General features: G+C 37.4%; 1 protein-coding gene across 11 annotated transcripts in view; it reads left to right on the top strand.

The window, feature by feature from the left end:
* The window catches only part of ANKRD28 (ankyrin repeat domain 28), a 212,889-nt gene that overhangs the window by 157,431 nt on the left and 36,641 nt on the right, over positions 1-18,817 (top strand). For 10 of the 11 annotated variants that reach the window (XM_021068207.1, XM_013981384.2, XM_013981385.2 and 7 more), the window contains 6 exon segments: positions 4,591-4,733; positions 7,333-7,545; positions 12,559-12,637; positions 13,833-13,947; positions 14,683-14,765; positions 17,647-17,710. In XM_021068207.1, coding sequence (XP_020923866.1) covers positions 4,591-4,733; positions 7,333-7,545; positions 12,559-12,637; positions 13,833-13,947; positions 14,683-14,765; positions 17,647-17,710 — 697 coding nt within the window. 11 annotated transcript variants of the gene reach the window in all.

Here is an 18,817-nt window from a genome sequence, read left to right as displayed (position 1 = left end):
TTTCTTCCTTTTTTTCTTTTAAATAAGTCACCCCAAACTGGCTCTGGAAAGGTTCCTTCTTTTTCATGTTTCCAATGATCCAATAAAGAAATTTATTCATATTTCAGAAGTGTGCTTAAGTAAATATTTGTCAAGTTTAAGATTGTGAATTTGCTTATGCATGGCATATTTTAAAAATAGGGCTTTATCAGTGTTAGGAAAAGTTCATACTTCCTGGAATCTACTAGTTTGTACACACAGTAAGATCTGTGTCATTTGCTTAGAATGATGTTATTGGTTTCCAACAATTTTTCCAGTATGTCTGTGTTATGGGCCTTCTAGACTTAAAAATCAAGAGAATTTGTTTCTCTTTGGCAAATTAGTGAATAAGATATATTTGGCCAGTTAAAAAGAAGCTTGGGGGGGGCGCCTTTGGGTCTATACTCGTGGCATACGGAAGTTCTCAGGCTAGGGGTTGAATTGGAGCTGCAGCTGCCAGCCTATGCCATAGCCACAGCAACTTGGGATCCTAGCCATGTATGCAACCTACACCACAGCTCATGACAATGGTAGATCCCTGACCCACTGAGCAAGGCCAGCAGGGATCAGACCCACATTCTCATGGATACTAATCAGATTTGTTTCTGCTGCACCACGACAGGAACTCCAAACAGAGGCTATATTTATGTGTGACCTTCCTGGGCATTATAAATCATGATTTTCAATTCAGTACAATAAACCCTTTCTAGAGCCATAAATCAGGAGTAACAAGTAGTGGAAGATCTTTCATACCACCAGTTAGTACTTAAAAAATTTTTTTTATTAAAGTATGGTTGATTTTACAATATTCTGTCAATTTCTACTGTACATCAAAGTGACCCAATCATATATATATATATTCTTTTTCTCATATTTTATCATGTTCTGTCACAAGTTATTGGATATAGTTCTCTGTGCTATACAGTAGGACCTCATTGCTTGTCCATTCTAAGCAATGGTTTGCATCTACTGACCCCAAAGTCCCAATCCCACTCCCTCCCCTTCCCTTGGCAATCACAAGTCCATTCACCATGTCCATGAGTCTTTTTATGTTCTGTAGGCAGGTTCATCTGTGCCGTATTTTAGATTCCACATATAAGTGATACCATATGGTATTTGTCTTTCTCTTTTTGGCTTACTTCACTTAGTATGAGAATCTCTAGTTCCAACCATGTGGCTGCAAATGGCATTATTTCGTTCTTTTTTATGGCTGAGTAGTATTCCATTGTGTATATATATATACCACATCTTCTTAAACCATTCATCTGTTGATGGACATATAGCTTGTTTCCATGTTTTGCCTATTGTGAATAGTGTTGTGATGAATATAGGAATACGTGTATCTTTTAGAATGAAAGTTTTGTCTGGATAAATGTCCAGGACTGGGATTGCTAGATCATATGGTAGTTTTCTCCATACTGTTTTCCATAGTGGTTTTACTACTTTACGTTCTTACCAATGATGTTGGAGGGTTCCCTTTGCTCCACACTTTCTCCAGCATTTCTTATTTGTAGACTTGTTAATGATAGCCATTCTGACTGGTATGGGGTGGTACTTTATTGTAGTTTTCTAGTTAGTACTCTTATATAATAGTCACATTTAATTTGGCACCTAACGTTTTGATAGATACTCTTGATTTTTTTTCCTAAAAATATAGTAGATATTTTTCATATTGAGATGGGGAGGAAAATAGATGAAAGTATCCACTTTGATAATTTATATATATATAAATAATTAAATCTACTTGCTTCTTTGTGCATCTTGTAGTATCCTTTTTTTCAAGAAGGAGGGGTCCTAAGTCAGAAAGTTTCACTTTTTATTAACTTTATATACTCCTTCCTTATGAAAAGGTATTAAAAATGGCATCATGAGCAACTTGTTTAAATTAAAAATATTTATTAGGTGCCTCTTTTTTCTGATCTGTACCAAGAAGTAGAACATAAGAGCCTATGATATTTGCCTTGGAAGATATATATTTGGGAACTTAATAAATAAATAAAAGTGCTTAAAGAGTTAGTTAAACAATGATTCAAGTATAAGGAACATCACAGGGTGTTATATGCTTATTAGATAGTTTTTACAGGTGCATGGTGCTTCATGTAATTCTAAGGATCTAAACATCTTATAAGAAGTCTTATGGGACCTAATCAAACTGACAAGCTTTTTCACAGCAAAGGAAACCATAAAAAGGGGGGGGGCAGTTCCCATCGTGGCTCAGTGGTTAACAAATCCGACTAGGACCCATGATGCTGTAGGGTTTCATCCCTGGCCTCGCTCAGTGAGTTAAGGATCTGGCATTGCCGTGAGTTTGGTGTAGGTTGCAGACGTGGCTCAGATCTGTGTGGCTATGGCTGTGGTATAGGCCGGTGGCTACAGCTCTGATTAGACCCCTAGCCTGGGAACCTCCACATGCCATGGGTGCGACCCTAGAAAAGACAAAAAAAAAAAAACCAAAAAGACAACCTATGGAATTGGAGAAAGTAGTTTGAAATGATGCAACTGACAAGGGCTTCATCTCTAAAATATACAAACAACTTATACAACTCAACAGCAAAAAAACCAACAACTCAGTTGAAAAATGGGCAAAAGACCTGAACAGACATTTCTCCAAAGATACACAGTTGAGCAACAAGCAAATGAAAAAATGCTCAACATTACTGATTATTAGATAAATGCAAATAAAAACTACTAGGAGGTACCACCTCACACCAATCAGAATGGCCATCATTAACAAGTCCACAAATAACAAATGCCAGAGAGGACATGGAGAACAGGGAACCCTCCTGCACTGTTGGAATGTAAGTTGGTACAACCACTATGGAAAACAGTATGGAGGTACCTCAGCAAACTAAATATAGAACTACCATGTTGACCCAGCAGTCCCACTCTTGGGCATATATCTGGACAGAACTTTCCTTTAAAAAGACATGCACCCTTATGTTCACTGCAGCACTATTCATGATAGCCAAGACATGGAAACAACCTAAATGTTCATAGACAGATGAATGGATTAAGAAGATGTGGTATATATACACGATGGAATACCACTTAGCCATAAAAAAGAATGAAATAATGCCATTTGCAGCAACATGGATGGAACGAGACTCTCATACTAAGTGAAGTCAGAGAAAGACAAACACCATATGATATCATTTATATCTATAATCTCATTTACGGCACAAATGAAGCTTTCCACAGAAAAGAAACTCATGGACTTGGAGAACAGACTTGTGGTTGCCAAGGGAGAGGGGGAAGGAGTGGGATGGACTGGGAATCTGGGGTTAGTAATAATGCAAACTATTGCCTTTAGAATGGATAAGCAGTGAGATCCTACTGTATAGCACTGTGTACTATATCTAGTCACTTATGATGGAGGATAATGTGAAAAAAGAAATGTATATATTTATGTGTGACTGGGTCACTTTGCTGTACAGTAGAAAGTTGACAGAACACTGTAAACCAACTATAATGGAAAAAATTAAAATCATTTAAAAAAATAAGTCTTATAAGACTTCTAGGGTAGATGGGAACTAACATGCCCTTCATGGATTCATAACAGTGATTAGAAACACCCAAGCAGAACATTCTGTATGATGAAGAAGTCAATCCTATGAACAGAGACAGAGGTGGAAAGAATTTGGGGATGTGGAAAAAGCACTGTATAATCAAATTGACAGGTAATGAGGCAGTATAGAAGGAGAAGAGTAGTTCTCTCATCTTCCAGATATAGTCCCCCTTCCTGGCCTCCTTGTGCAATTGGGTGGGGCCCGAGACTAGTTCTGACTAATGGAAGCAATATCACTTTTGGACCAGAGAATTTAATGGCCAGTGTGAGACTCTGCAGTTTGTTCCCCTTCTCTGATGCAGCCTTCAGGATGGTGTCAGCTCCGTGAGTTTGGATCCCTGAATGACTGAGCAGAGCCCTCTTGCCAAGCTGTCATAATGTTAATGAGAAATAAAACAGTAATTATTTAAGCCCTGAGATTTGGGAGTCAGTAACATTTAACCACAGCATATAAAGCTTAGCCTATCCTGATTGATACAAGGGTGAATAACAAACAGGTTGTTAAGGACATCTTGTGGAAATAATAATGAAAAAGAAGCTTTTAACTGCATGTTCTAAAGCTCTGACATTTTTAAGAAATAAGCCCAAAACACTCCCAGATTTCCAAGTAGAAGATTCCACTAAAACATACAAACTAATGTCTTACATTAGACATAAAAAGAACTTGAGAAGTTCTAACTCAAGAACTTGAGAATGTATTAAAACAACCAGATCTAGGTAAAAGAAGGATTATAGATCACAGCGTTATTGAATAAAATAATTAAATGTATTATTTTCATATACAATAAAATAATTAAATGTATTATTAATTGACTCAACATTTATCAAAATTATCCTAAATTCTTTTATTTTTCTTCTGTCCTCTCTCTGGTTATAATGTGATTCAATGGTGGCTTGTCATGGAATATATATCAGTTTGCATTTTTATCTTTCTTTAAAGATATTCAGGATTGTATTTCATGTTTTCCATACACTCATTTGTTTGTTCTTCATAAACACATTTTCAGGTCACATTGAAGTAGTGAAATTACTCGTGGCACATGGAGCTGAGGTGACATGCAAAGATAAGAAGTCTTACACACCTCTCCATGCAGCAGCCTCCAGCGGGATGATCAGCGTAGTCAAATACCTTCTCGATCTTGGGGTTGATGTAGGTGCACAGACTAAGTGGTACAAAAGAATGGAGCATTTTGTGTGTTTGTGATTTTGCTGTTGACAGAAGTTATTTCAGATTTAAAGAATGACTTCTTACAATAATGTTTTTCTCTTTTAATAGCTTTATGTTTATAGTCCTTTACATAACATACAGTGTACTGTTACCTGACCAAAAATCGAAATTAGTCCACATATATATAAGAGCTAAAATACATTCCAAAGGTGAATAATTGATTGGCAGAAGTTTTTCTTTTCCATCACATTCTGTGGGCCCTGAAGTTTCATTTCAGCTGTGGAAACCAGCAAATCAGACACACCTGTATTCTTTTCCCTAATTGGCTAGGTTATTAGTCTCATTCACCCAGTTTGTCTAATATTCCTTTTAAATGATGGTAGCTGTTCACATTACACATATTGGCCAGCGCCAAGCACAAAAACTAGAGGCTTCTGGCCCAGCAGCTATAAGTGTTCCTTACTATATAAATCTGTCTGGTTAGGAGGAGTTGCTGCCAGAATTGAGATAGCTAAGAATGCCTGTTGCTCCCACAGTCCATCCTTCAGGCACTTATACTTTACACCCACTCTTAGTATATTTACTCTTATTTTAGGTGTAGTTCTAACAAAGTCATCTGCTTCTTTAAAACACAGATTAAAAAGCAGCAAATTGGAAGGAGAGGGTAAAGCTCTGCTAGAGGGAGGTAATTTAGATCAGCTGCAAAAGCAGAAGGTAGGTGATAGTCTGGTTGGACCAAGAATACATGGTAGAACTTTGGAGCTGAGTAGACTGTTTATGTAAGGACCATGTGAGGCACTTAGTTATTGAAAGTGTAGGGATCAAAAATTCAAGCACATTGTTAGGTAGACTTGTAGAATGCAAACAGCTGAAAGTTTTATTTCAGCAGTTCCTATGGCTCTGTTTTAACAGAGCATCATAATGCCTTAAGAGATCCTTGATCCAAATAAATGAGGCAACCTTGTTTCTTATCACTATTTCAAGTCCATTCTGGTATAATCTTTAAAGCTTGTTTTATTGATAGCAAAATAACCTCAATTCTGGTGAGAATATTCTTCAAAAAAAAATCAGATTTAGAGCCACTTAGTGATATGTAGCCTCCAGTTGTGTGACTCAGTTTCCTAGAGCTGCCATATCAAATTACCATGCAATGAGTGACTTAAAACAATAAATTTAACCTCTCAAAGTTCTGCAAGCTCTTAGGGAGAATCTGTGTCATGTCTGCCAGCTTTTGACAATGAAATCTCGGTAATTTGACTCAAGTTAAGTGTTGCTTTTTCACTTCCTCCAATTTCTGTTACCAGGGATCTGAGAAAAGAAAATGTTAAATAAAGTTGTGATAAATTGGGGCCAACCACAAGGTTAGAGGGCACAGTCTCTATACAAGCCTACCTCTACTTCTGATCAAATATAAGTTTGAGGGATTTCCTAAACTGCCTTCAGCTTTGATAATTCACTGGAAGGACTCAAAACACTCACTGAAAGCTACTATACTCATGGTTATGGTTTATTACACAAAAAAGATACAAATTAAGATCAGCGGAAGGAAGAGACACACAGGGCAGAGTATTTTAAACATAAAGCTTCCATTGGCCTCTCCCTGTAGAGTCAGGACTCCTTACTTTCCCAGTGTCAAAGTATGACAGTGTTCACATAGTGGTTTGAACACTGAGCTTTGTTTTTATAGAGTTTTATTGGGTCTTCACTGCATAGGCATGATTGGTCAAAATTATTCACATGGTTGATTTTAGTCTCCATGTTCACGATACCCAGGGATTCAAAGCCCCTCCCCTAAACCACATGATTGGTTTATATGGTGTGGATGGCCCTGCCCTAAAGACTGGACTGTTCCTAGTTCTGCTTCAGGATCTTGGGCAGCCAGCATCCACCTAGGCAAGGACACACCTGTCAGGTGTGACATAGATTACCTCCCAGAAAGCAAGGCCAAAGGAAAAATTCTTTACTACACAAAGATGATGTAAACTTTAAAGCACTCACTAACTTATTTTTAAGAAATAGAAAGATAAAACTTGAGGAGTTCCTGCTGTGCTGCAAAGGAATTGGCAACATATTGGGAGCACTGGGACTCAGGTTCACTCCCCGGCCCAGCACAGTGGGTTAAGGATCTGGCATTGCCGCAGCTGTGGGTTAGGTCGCAACTGCGCCTGGGCTCTGATCCCTAGCCTGGGAACTCCATATGCCATGAGTGGCCAAAAAAGAAAAATAAATAAATAAACTTGAGTTACATGAATTATTGCTCAATATTGAGTATATTTTTTTGCACACATTCATTTTGGTAAAATGTCAACATGTAAGGTTGGAAACTACATATCTCGGAATCATTCAGTTTTGTCATAAAGTAGACTTTGTGTATGTGAATTATATTCCCTGAAGGTACAAAATCCATTTGACACCAAAATGGTATTAAGTTCATTATTTTAAGAGAACTTTAGCCTCATCTGTGTATTTATCCCTGTTTCTCACTGTAATAATTTGATTTCAACCCATTGTTGCTAAAATAGTTCACAATGATGATCTTTAGAAAGACTGCTAAAAAGCTGACATTTTTTTCTTCCAATAGATGAATGAACCAAATGCCTATGGAAATACACCTCTTCATGTAGCCTGCTATAATGGACAAGATGTTGTCGTGAATGAACTTATAGACTGTGGTGCTAATGTAAATCAGAAGAATGAAAAAGGATTTACTCCTTTGCACTTTGCTGCTGCATCCACTCATGGAGCATTGTGTTTAGAGCTTCTAGTAAGCAATGGGGCCGATGTCAATATGAAGGTAGGAAGTCTGTATGTAATGTTTAGGAGTTCACTGTGGTAGCATTGACTGTTCAGCAGTAAAAAGGAACAAATTACTGATACATAAGATGAATCTTTAAAATACTATGCTGAGTGAAAGCTTTACACAAGAATATTCACTAGTTCCATTTATATAAGGTTTTTAGAACAGACAAAATTCCATTTATTTAGTTGGGGAGAAAAACAGAACAGTTGTTGCCTCCATAGTTGGGGATAAAAATACAACAGTTGTTGAAATTAGAGGAGATACTAATGAAAGGGGTGGGGGGACAGGGGAGCTTTCTGGTGTGGTGATAATACCCTGTATTTTGATAGGTTTTGTGTTACATGAATAAGTGTTAGTCAAAACTCATGAATTGAAGGAGTTCTCTTGTGCAGCAGGTTTAGGATCTGGCATCACTGCTGTGGCTTGGGTTGATGCTGTAGTATGGGTTTGATTCCTGTCCCAGGAACTGCCTCATGCTGAGGGTACAGCCAAAAAAACCAAAAAAACAACTGACGAATTTGTACACTTCAGATTTATATGCTTCATTACATGTAAATGTTCCTTAGAAGCTTACAAAGCAAATATTGAACCTTAGTTAATGATACGTGTATCAGGCATATGGAGGTAATACATGGTGATTTCTGCAACTGACTTTGAAGGTCATCGTATAATTGGATGGGTAGGTAGGTGGATGGACAGATTGATATGTAGTAATGTTCATGTAGTAAAATGATAGTGATAGAATCTAAATGGTATGTATATGGATGTTCACTGTAATATTCTTTCAACCTTTGTGAAATTTTTCACAATGTTAGAGAAATTGAAAAACTATTATCAGTGTTTTATATACAAGGAATGGTTGCTTTTTTGTCAGTCACTTTTTAGAGTGAGCATTTGAATTTTAGAAATACTTGAAAATTCTGGAGCCAAAATAAATGTACTTTCACTGAATGATTCTTTGGACGTACTCATGCAACCACAGTTCTGAACATAACTACTTTATAACGTGTAGTCATCGTTTGGTATTTTCCAAGATGCCTTCACTGATTGCTTCTGTATTAATTTATTAATTCATTCTTTGAGGACTTGCCAAACCGTATCTTGTGGCATGAAGAAAACCACAGACAAAATAGAGCCACTCCGAATTAGTAATAACATTTAAGCTTCAAATGTTTTCAGAGCTTTAATTACATAAAATTTCAGCTCTTTTGGTAGGTGTGATGAGCCAGTGTCTTTTCAGACTGGAGTCCATTTTCTTACCTCTCTAACTTTAGAAAATCTTTTAGTGATGCCATGGACCCACTCTGTCAGCTGTAAGCAGCAGCAGGCCCATCTGTAGTTAGGCCATTGCTCTAAATTGCCCTCTGCCAGCTAAAGGACAAAATTTATGCATGTTAGCCCATGGAAGGCGGGGGAACAGATGTCATAAAGAACATCTGTGGTAAAATGTCTTTTAAGAATATACCTTTAAATCTTTCAGTTCCTAATCACATCACCTACTGAAGTTGTATTTTTAATAGTTTAAATAATTGCTAAAATTTTTTGCTGATAATAAATTTGAACTGTTTTTTTTCCCCCTTTTTGTTATTTTAGGGCCACACCTGTAGCATATGAAGTTCCCAGGCTAGGGGTCGAATCATGGCCTCAGGTGCTGGCCTACACCACAGCCACAGCAACACCAAATCCGAGCTGCTTCTGTGACCTATACCACAGCTCACAGCAATGCCAGATCCTTAGCCCCCTGAGCAAGGCCGGGGGTCAAATCCACATCCTCATGGATATTCGTTGGGTTCATTATAGCTGAGCCACAGTGGGAATTCTCAGAAATGCTTATTTTGATTTGAAGAATTCCTGCTATTTGGATAATCAGTGCCCAGAAAAAAATAATATGATTTCTGTGGAGTGTGAGAAGTTTACTATTTGTTTACTCTAAAGCCTAGTAATTTTTTTAAAAGAAGAGTCTTTCAAGGGAGTTCCCGTTGTGGCACAGTGGAATTGAATCTAACTAGGAACCATGAGGTTGCGGGTTCAATCCCTTGCCTCACTCAGTGGGTTAAGGATCTGGTGTTGCCATGAGCTGTGGTGTAGCTTGTAGACGTGGCTTGGATCCCACATTGCTGTGGCTGTGGTACAGGCCGACAGCTACTGCTCTAATTTGACCCCTAACCTGGGAACTTCCATATGCGACGGTGCAGTCCTAAAACAAACAAACAAAAAAAGTGTCTTTCAGGAGTTCCCATCATGGCTCAGTGGTAACAAACCTGACTAGTATCCATGAGGACGCAGGTTTGACCCCTGGCCTTGCTCAGTGGGTTAAAGGATCTGGCGTTTCCCTGAGCTGTGGTATAGGTCTCAGACATGGCTTGGATCTGACATTGCTGTGACTATGGTGTAGCCCGGCAGCTACAATCCAGTTAGATCCCTAGCCTGGGAACTTTCCATATGCTGCAGGTGTGGCCCCAAAAAGACCAAAAAAAAAAAAAAAAAAGGTGTTTCAAAATAAAAATTTTGAAATGATCTTAACTTCTTCAAATGAAAACATCTCAACCAAATATTTTTAGTCTCTATGAGACCTTTTATGATAAAGTGGCTGTAGTTAAAATCATCTGTTAAATATTAACTATCATATAGTTAGGGAAGCTTACCTATATCATTAACTATAATGCACCTTTTAGTTTATACATAGCTGTCTTTAAAGGGTAAACATTAAGCTTTTTAGTTTATACAGTGTCATTTAAACATGAATACTTATTATGATTTGATAATTACGTGGCTCATATATCGTTGCCTACATAGCTGACTCTAGTACCTATGATTCTTTTCAAGTCTGTATTTTCTTTTGAAATGTGGAAGTGAGAATCAGTTCTACAGGAGGCTCACTTGTGCTATAATGCTCATACCAGTGGTCCTGTTTGGAGTTAGGATCCTTAATGATTTAGAAAATTCAGTGGTGGATTTTACACATGGCAAGGGAGTTTCTTTTGTTTGTTTTGTTTTGTTTGGGGGGCTTTTTGTTTGTTTGTTTTTGTTTTTGTCTTTTTAAGGCCTCACCCACAGCATATGGAAGTTCCCAGGCTAGGGGTCAAATTGGAGCTACAGCTGCCATCCTACACCACAGCCACAGCAATGCAGAATCTGAGCCATGTCTGCAAACTTTACCACAGCTCAGGCAATGCCGAATCCTTAGCCCACTGAGCAAGGCCAGAGATCAAACCCGTGTCTTTATGGATACCAGTCAGGTTCATTAAAGCCGAGCCAGGACAGGAACTCTGATAATGGAATTTTTTAGCAAACCAGTTAAGATGTGGTAGATTTGAAGGCAACAGGCTATGACATTGATTTAAAAATAGATTTCGTAAAAGTTCCTTTAATCATGTCTAAGGACATACAACATCCTGCTGATGTGCAACTGTCAAATTATCTGACCACCAAGTTCCACTAAAACATGTTCCCCAGGTTATTGATGACTTCTCAGTTACCTTCCAACTCTGACATTATATAAAATTTGTTGGTAACTGAGCTTTCAACCAGTAAGAATGTATATTCAGTCAAGAATATATCTTCGGGAGTTCCCATTGTGGCTCAGTAGTAACAAATCCAACTAGTATCCATGAGATGTGGGTTCAATCCCTGGCCTCTCAGTGGGTTGTAAGATCTGGCATTGCCTTGAGCTGTGGTATCAGTCATGGACATGTCCTGGCCTGTTATTTTGGTGCCTGCACCAAATGCCAGAACCAACACCAGCACCAAACAGATCTGGTGTTGCTGTGGCTGTGGCGAAGGCTGATAGCTGTAATTCCAATTACACCATAGCCTGGGAACTTCCATATTGCCACAGGTGTGGCCCTAAAAAAAAAGACAAAAAAAAGAAAGAATATATCTTCATTCCTAACACCTCTCTGTTTCTTAATTTGTCAAATTAGTGCTCATCAAATTTTGCTTAAGGAGCTTTGACATTTGTCTTACATTATAAAAAAAATTACATTTGCTTACCCTCATGCCTCCTTATCCAGTCACCTTTCTCCATCTTTTCCTCCCATTCCATTCTCCATTTTGATGTTTTTATCCTTGATTAAAGTTGTGGATGACTACAAATTGGAATGTGAATTTAAGTTTCAGTTTATAAGTTTTTAAATTGGCTGTCCTACAAAGTACTACACAGAAGTAAAATGAATGGTTATGGTTTTCATAACCTTGCTTAACATGAGCCCCACTGCATTAATTGTTTCACTTCACCCCCTCTCCCACCTGACCCTATACCTTTAATTTTGGTTAGATACAAAATACCCCAAATACTTCTTTCTTTTGTGGTGAGCACATGTTTATTTGATCAACAAAATAATTTTAGGAAAGAAAAGACTTTACCTAACTCACAGTAAAAGATACCACCTTACTTAGGCATTATTTTTCATCGTACTTGGAATTCCTTTAGAATTTCAGAATTTCTACATCAAATACACATGCAAGGCCAGTCTGGTTTATTATTTAAGTAATTTGAGAAAATAGCTAACAGTATTAATTATAAATAATTATAACCAAAATAATGCTTAAAAATTTTTAAGTGCATTATAGTGGCTGAAGTTAATTCTGACATTTACTTTTCTTTGGTCAAGGAGGGATTCAGCATTTCTTAGAACAAAAGAATTGTAACAGTGTGAAATTATTGAAACATGGGCAGTACCACTCCCTGAGATGTGATCTTGGCCCAGTCATTTAATACATCCTCCCCACTTATGAAATAGGAGTGATACTAAGATTATACCATACCCACCACCCAGGGCCTTTTATAAACTGTAGATAGTGAGGTTTTAGTATAATTGTGCTTTATGATATACATACTAAAAAATTAGTTCATAATTTCAAACAGCTATTTTACTGCAACAGGCTTCAGTTAAACTTAATGCTTGAGTAATATACAAAATAAAATTATGAGAAGATATTCAAAATGAAACTAATGATTACATGTTATAGATATAACAAGAATTTTAAATCTCTCGTTCATTTCAGAGCAAAGATGGAAAAACCCCACTGCATATGACTGCCCTCCACGGTAGATTCTCCAGATCACAAACCATTATCCAGAGTGGTAAAAAGTATTTCTGTTTGTTTTTTTTCTTAAATGTAGTAAAAGCATCCACATAATGAATGGCATTGAGGAATTGTCATTTTTGACATTTGATATCAGATCTCATGAAAATTAGATAATAACTTAAAATGCCATGTACATGTATCTTTTGTAATTATGTTTATCATTTATTTTTGTTTTGTTTCCCTTATGAACACAATTTCTCTGCTAGTTAATGTTGTTTTTTTAAAAACATTGCCAGATAGAAAACTTGGCCTTTCCATTGCAGTTTGTGTTACATAATAACAAAACTCGGTTGCATTTCTTTTAGCCTTTTTGAATATTTTGAACTATTTTTAGGATTTTCATTTATTTTCTGAACTTGTATTCTTTTGCATTTGAATTAGTACTAGTCAAGCTAAACTTTTCAATTAAAAAAACTTTGGAATACCTTACTTTAAAGCAGTGTTTCTCAAGCCATGTTCTAAGGAACTATTTGTTAGTACTAGTCTTCAAGGCTATAGCCGTTTTTATTTTGCAGGGAAAAAGTAGGAATAGTTTCATGATCAAATCATTTGTGAAGCATTGCATGCTGTCTTGATGGTGTAGAGTGTGCACATTAAAGCTTTGGAAAGTCTTGCTCTAAACACCTGTGTTGAATTTTGTTTTAATACAGTGATTTCTAAACTTATTAGATCCCAGAACCCTTTTGTAGTTTTTATTTTTTTTTTTTTATTTTTTTTTTTTTATTTTTTGTCTTTTTAAGGCTGCACCCATGGCGTATGGAAGTTCCTAGGCTAGAGGTTGAATTGGAGCAGTAGCTGCCGCCTCCACTACAGCCACAGCAATGCAGGATCCTAACTGCCTCTGCAACCTACACCACAGCTCACGGCAACACCGGATCCTTAACCCACTGAGCAGGGCCAGGGATTGAACCCGTATCCTCATGTATGCTAGTCAGGTTCCACAACAGGAACTCTCCCTTTTGTAGTTCTTAAATCTGTTCAAATCCAATGCCCAGTTCACAACATCGCTTTAAGTATAAGATCTGTAAACCCACTGCCTGGCTCAATAAATATGCTGTGAATGAATTCTGTGGTTAAATTGCTCTATCTATTAGTTTGTGCTTGAATAGCCTTTTTCATTAGTTTCTGTGTGATAGATTTGACTTGATCTTTATACTGTCCAGTGTCTGATAGTATGTCATTCATTGTAGGAGCAGTAATCGACTGTGAGGATAAGAATGGTAACACCCCTTTGCACATAGCAGCGAGGTACGGCCATGAGCTGCTAATCAACACTCTCATTACAAGTGGTGCTGACACTGCAAAGTAAGTACTTCTCAAGGTGTTGATGGCTGTGACAGGGAAACACAGAAGGAAAATCAGTTGCAGTTTTATAGATATTTCAAATAAAAAAAATGTGGGTTTTGTCCTTGATGTAGTGCTAATTGTTTGAGCTTTTCCCTCTTAATATTGACGATGTAATAGAATAGAATGTTTAGTATGATTTCATTGGATAAGCTAGCTTATTTTTACACGAAGTTGTTGATTTAGCCATATAGATATAAATTTGGGCTTTTTTCTCATCTCTGTAAGTAACTCTAGTTCATTCGTTTTATAAAATTTATTATTGTATAAGATTTTACAATTTATTCATTCTCCTTATGACAAACACAAGTTGCTTCTAAGTTTTTACTATTATAAAAACTACTCAGTGAACATTCTTAAACATTTTGCCTTGTGGTAATGAGTCTTAGCAGTGAGGCAGGGGGAGTGGATTTTGCTCCTGAGGCGAATGTCTGGAGAATTTTGGTTGTCATGATTTGGGAATGAGATTGTTATTGTCATCCAGTGTGGGTAGAGCCCAGGACACTGGTGACATCTATAGGCACAGGATAGCACCCCGACCCGACACACACAAAGTCCATAAGGACAGTAGTACTGAGATTGAAAAACCCTACTCTAAGAGGAAAGCTACTGGATAAGTTAAGTAGTTTCTTTTTTCTTTTTAATTTAAGTGATTACATTTTTCTTGTGATGAGGATGCCCTCCTATTTACTTTAGGCGTGGCATACATGGAATGTTCCCCCTCCATTTGGCAGCCTTAAGTGGTTTCTCAGATTGCTGTAGGAAACTTCTTTCTTCTGGTAAGTGGAACCTTCACAGACTGATTATCCTTTTTTTGTCTCCCCAAACTCTTCCCACCCCCTATCTTTAATATAGTCTTTTTATCCTGCTTTTCCAAGATGATGTACCAGTATGTCCAACCCCTCTTAGAAGATGTTGGACCCTTTAATTTTAAGATTTGATTTTCTCTTTAGCTCTGGGAAGGCTTTATTTTTCCAGTGATTTACTCCTTTCTCTTGGGGAATGGCATGTGGAATATTTCTAGAGCAATCCCTTTTGTCTAGAAGCAAAATATCTTCATTTGCATGCTTCCTTTTTAAGAGCTGATAGCAATTTTACAGTATCTTCTAGGTTTATGAAGTTATTTATGCCATATCTAATTACTGTTTTATAATACTGCAATAAATATTACTGTAATTTTATGACCCTTATTAAATGCATAGTTATTAAATATGTAAGATTTAATTTAATTATTTATTTATTTATTTTTGCTTTTTAGGGCCGCACCCAGGGCCTGTGGAATTTCCCAGGCTAGGGGTTGAATTGAGCTACAGCTGCCGGCCACAGCCACAACCACAGCAACGCAGGATCCGAGCCATGTCTCTGCCCTATACCACAGCTCACGGCAGTGCTCATGGCCCACTGAGCGAGACCAAGGATTGAACCCACAACCTCATGGTTACTAGCCGGATTTGTTTCCACTGTTCCACAAGGGGAGCTCCTATAAGATTAAATTTTTTTTTTATAATGATTTTTATTTTTTCCATTATAGCTTGTTTACAGTGTTCTGTCAACTTTTTACTGTACAGCAAGGTGACCCAGTTACATACACACGTATACATTTTTTTCTCACGTTATCATGCTCCATAGTAAGTGACTAGATATAGTTCCCAGTGCTATACAGCTGATCTCATTACTTATCCATTCCAAAGACAATAGTTTGTATTTCTTAACCCCATATTCTCAATCCATCCCATTCCTTCCCTCCCCCTTGGCAACCACAAGTCACTTCTTTTTTTTTTTTTTTTTTTTTTTTTTTTTTTTGTCTTTTTGCTATTTCTTGGGCCACTCCCACGGCATCTGGAGATTCCCAGGCTAGGGGTCTAATTGGAGCTGTAGCCACCGGCCTACACCAGAGCCACAGCAACACGGGATCTGAGCCGCATCTGCAACCTACACCACAGCTAATGGCAACGCCAGATCGTTAACCCACTGAGCAAGGGCAGGGACCGAACCCGCAACCTTATGGTTCCTTTATGGTTCCTAGTCGGATTCGTTAACCACTACGCCACGACAGGAACTCCAACAAGTCACTTCTCATGTCCATGATTTTTTTTTCTATGGAAAGTTTCCTTTGCGCTGTATACTAGATTCCATATATAAGTGATATCATGTGGTGTTTGTCTTTTCTTTCTGACTTATTTCACTTAGTATGAGAGTCTCTAGTTCCATCCATGTTGCTGCAAATGGCATTATTTTGTTCTTTTTTATTACTGAGTAGTATTCCATTGTGTGTGTATACCACATCTAAATCCAATCATCTGTCAGTGGACATTTGGGTTGTTCCCATGTCTTGGCTGTTGTGAATAGTGCTGCAGTGAACATGCGGGTACATGTGTCTTTTTCAAGGAAAGTTTTGTCCAGATGTATGCCCAAGAATGGGATTGCTGGATCTTATGGTAGTTCTATGTATAGTTTTCTAAGATCCCTCCATGCTGTTTTCCTTAGTGGTTGTACAAGATCTAATTTTAAATGATTCTATTTTTAAGCATGTTAGAAAAGTTGAGCAGATTTTGTATATTAATCCTCATGATTACTGAAAGAATTATGTGAAAATTTTTGTGAAAAATTAAGATGTGAAACAGACACTTCTGAGTTTTTCTTAATATCTTTTAAGTGAGATAATTGTGTTTTGAGTGTTTTGTGTTTTGAGTGTTTTAGGTATATGTATGTCCACAAGCAATCGCATATTCATTTATCTATGAGAAAGAATTCTCAAAATCTCTTCTCAGTGTTAGTATCAATGCACAGGTAACAAAGCATCTATGGCTTAACAAAAATGTTTTATTAAGACATAATTCACATTCCATACAATTCACTCTTAAAATTTACAATTCAGTGTTTTTTTGTATATTCACAAAGATGTGTGACCATGACTACAATGGGTTTTAGAACCTTTCCCCACCACCTACAGCCCTAAGCAATCACTAATCTACTTTCTGTCCCAATCTACCTATTCTGGACAGTTGATAGAAATGAAACCACACAAGGTATGGTCTTTTGTAACTGATCTCTTTCACTTAAATGTTCTCAGGGGTCATCTAGTGTTATAAATATGTGTCAGTACTTTCTTTTTTATTGCTAAATAATATTCCATTGTATCTTATGGCTTTTAAACATGTATATTTTCAAACAACTACATTTGTCCTAAAACCCTCAGTGGTAATTTTTTTAAAATGTAGGAGTTCCTCTTGTGGCACAGCAGAAACAAATCCGACTAGGATCCATGAGGTTGCAGGTTCAATCCCTGGCCTTGCTCAGTGGGTTAAGGATCCGGCATTGCTGTGAGCTGTGGTGTAGGTTGCAGACACTTCTTGGATCTAGCATTGCTGTGGCTGTGGCGTAGCCGGCAGCTGTAGCTCCGATTAGACCCTTGGCCTAGGAACCAACATGTGCTATGAGTGTGGCCCTAAAAAGCAAATAATATATATATATTTATACATTATTAATCTATTTTCAATTAATTTGTACCTATTTGTAATTCATAGTTTTTTTTTTTTAAGATTGGAGGTATGTGATTTTTAGCATTTTTTGACAAAATATTTTAATATAAAGTACCATGTCTATAAAGTGCCATATCTAATATCTATATTATTATGTAAGACATATTCATTCTTGTAGGATTTGATATAGATACTCCAGATGATTTTGGCAGAACCTGTCTACATGCAGCTGCAGCTGGAGGGTATGTTAGCAACATTTTTGCTTTTTTAAAGAAAAAGGTACCTGATTGTGGCAGTTTTCCTCTTACCTGTGTTTCTCTAACAAAACAGGAGTTGTTTGGGGAAAAAAGTTGAGCATGGTAGAAATTGCTTCCCCTGCCCTGCCCATCTTCTTCCACCTAAGTTGAATTGTAAATTCTTCCACCTAAGTTGTAAATTGGGGCAATAGAACAAACCTGCAAAGAGACTTTATATGAGAAAAATCAGTCCTGGATAAGTGAAAAAATACATGTCCTCAAATTACCATACCATCACATTGGGAATTTTATGGATAATACTAGGATTCTTTGTAAAGCTGTTTGTGGTTTTTTAATCCTAATTTCAGGGAAAAAAACGTTGATCTGTTCATGTCTTTCTAGTACTAATGTATAGGAAGAGGAAGCTTGGAAGATTTTGGACTAAGTTTTAAACATTAACTGCTAGAAGAAATTAGGCAGTTGGTTTGAATGAACAAATTTTCATGCTGCTAATCTGAAGCTTTTGATCATTTAGAAACCAAATCTCTGATAAACTGTTTAATTCATGATGATTTATCAAAAGGACATTTGCAAGAATTTTATTTCCAATAATAATTCCTTGAAGAGTCCCAGGGGACACATTTTCAGAGGACAAATTTTCTGAACCAAGACTCCCATTAGACTGGTCTCAGTTGAAGAAATGGATTGTAAACATGTGACTAGGTCCTCTTGTTCTTCCAAGGTCACCAAAGAACCTTCCAGTTAAAACTTAGCTCCCATGTTACTTGCCTACAGAGTGAGAGACAGCAGACAGCAGATCTCTGATCACTTGGCAGTTACAGTTTTCATTGTAACATAGGAAATTGATGTTTAGGTTTATAAAATTAAATTAAATGGAGTTCCTGTCATGGCTCAGTGGTTAACGAATCCGACTAGGAATCATGAGGTTGCAGGTTCAATCCCTGGCCTCGCTCAGTGGGTTAAGGATCCGGCGTTGCCGTGAGCTGTGGTGTAGGTCGCAGACGTGGCTCATATCCTGCGTTGCTGTGGCTCTGACGTAGGCTGGCGGCTACAGCTCCAATTGGACCCCTAGCCTGGAAACCTCCATATGCC

The sequence above is a fragment of the Sus scrofa genome, chromosome 13, assembly GCF_000003025.6.
Source record: "Sus scrofa isolate TJ Tabasco breed Duroc chromosome 13, Sscrofa11.1, whole genome shotgun sequence".
NCBI lineage: Eukaryota > Metazoa > Chordata > Mammalia > Artiodactyla > Suidae > Sus > Sus scrofa.
The sequence above is the reverse complement of the archived record's forward strand: the minus strand, read 5'-3'. Positions and strand labels throughout refer to the sequence as shown.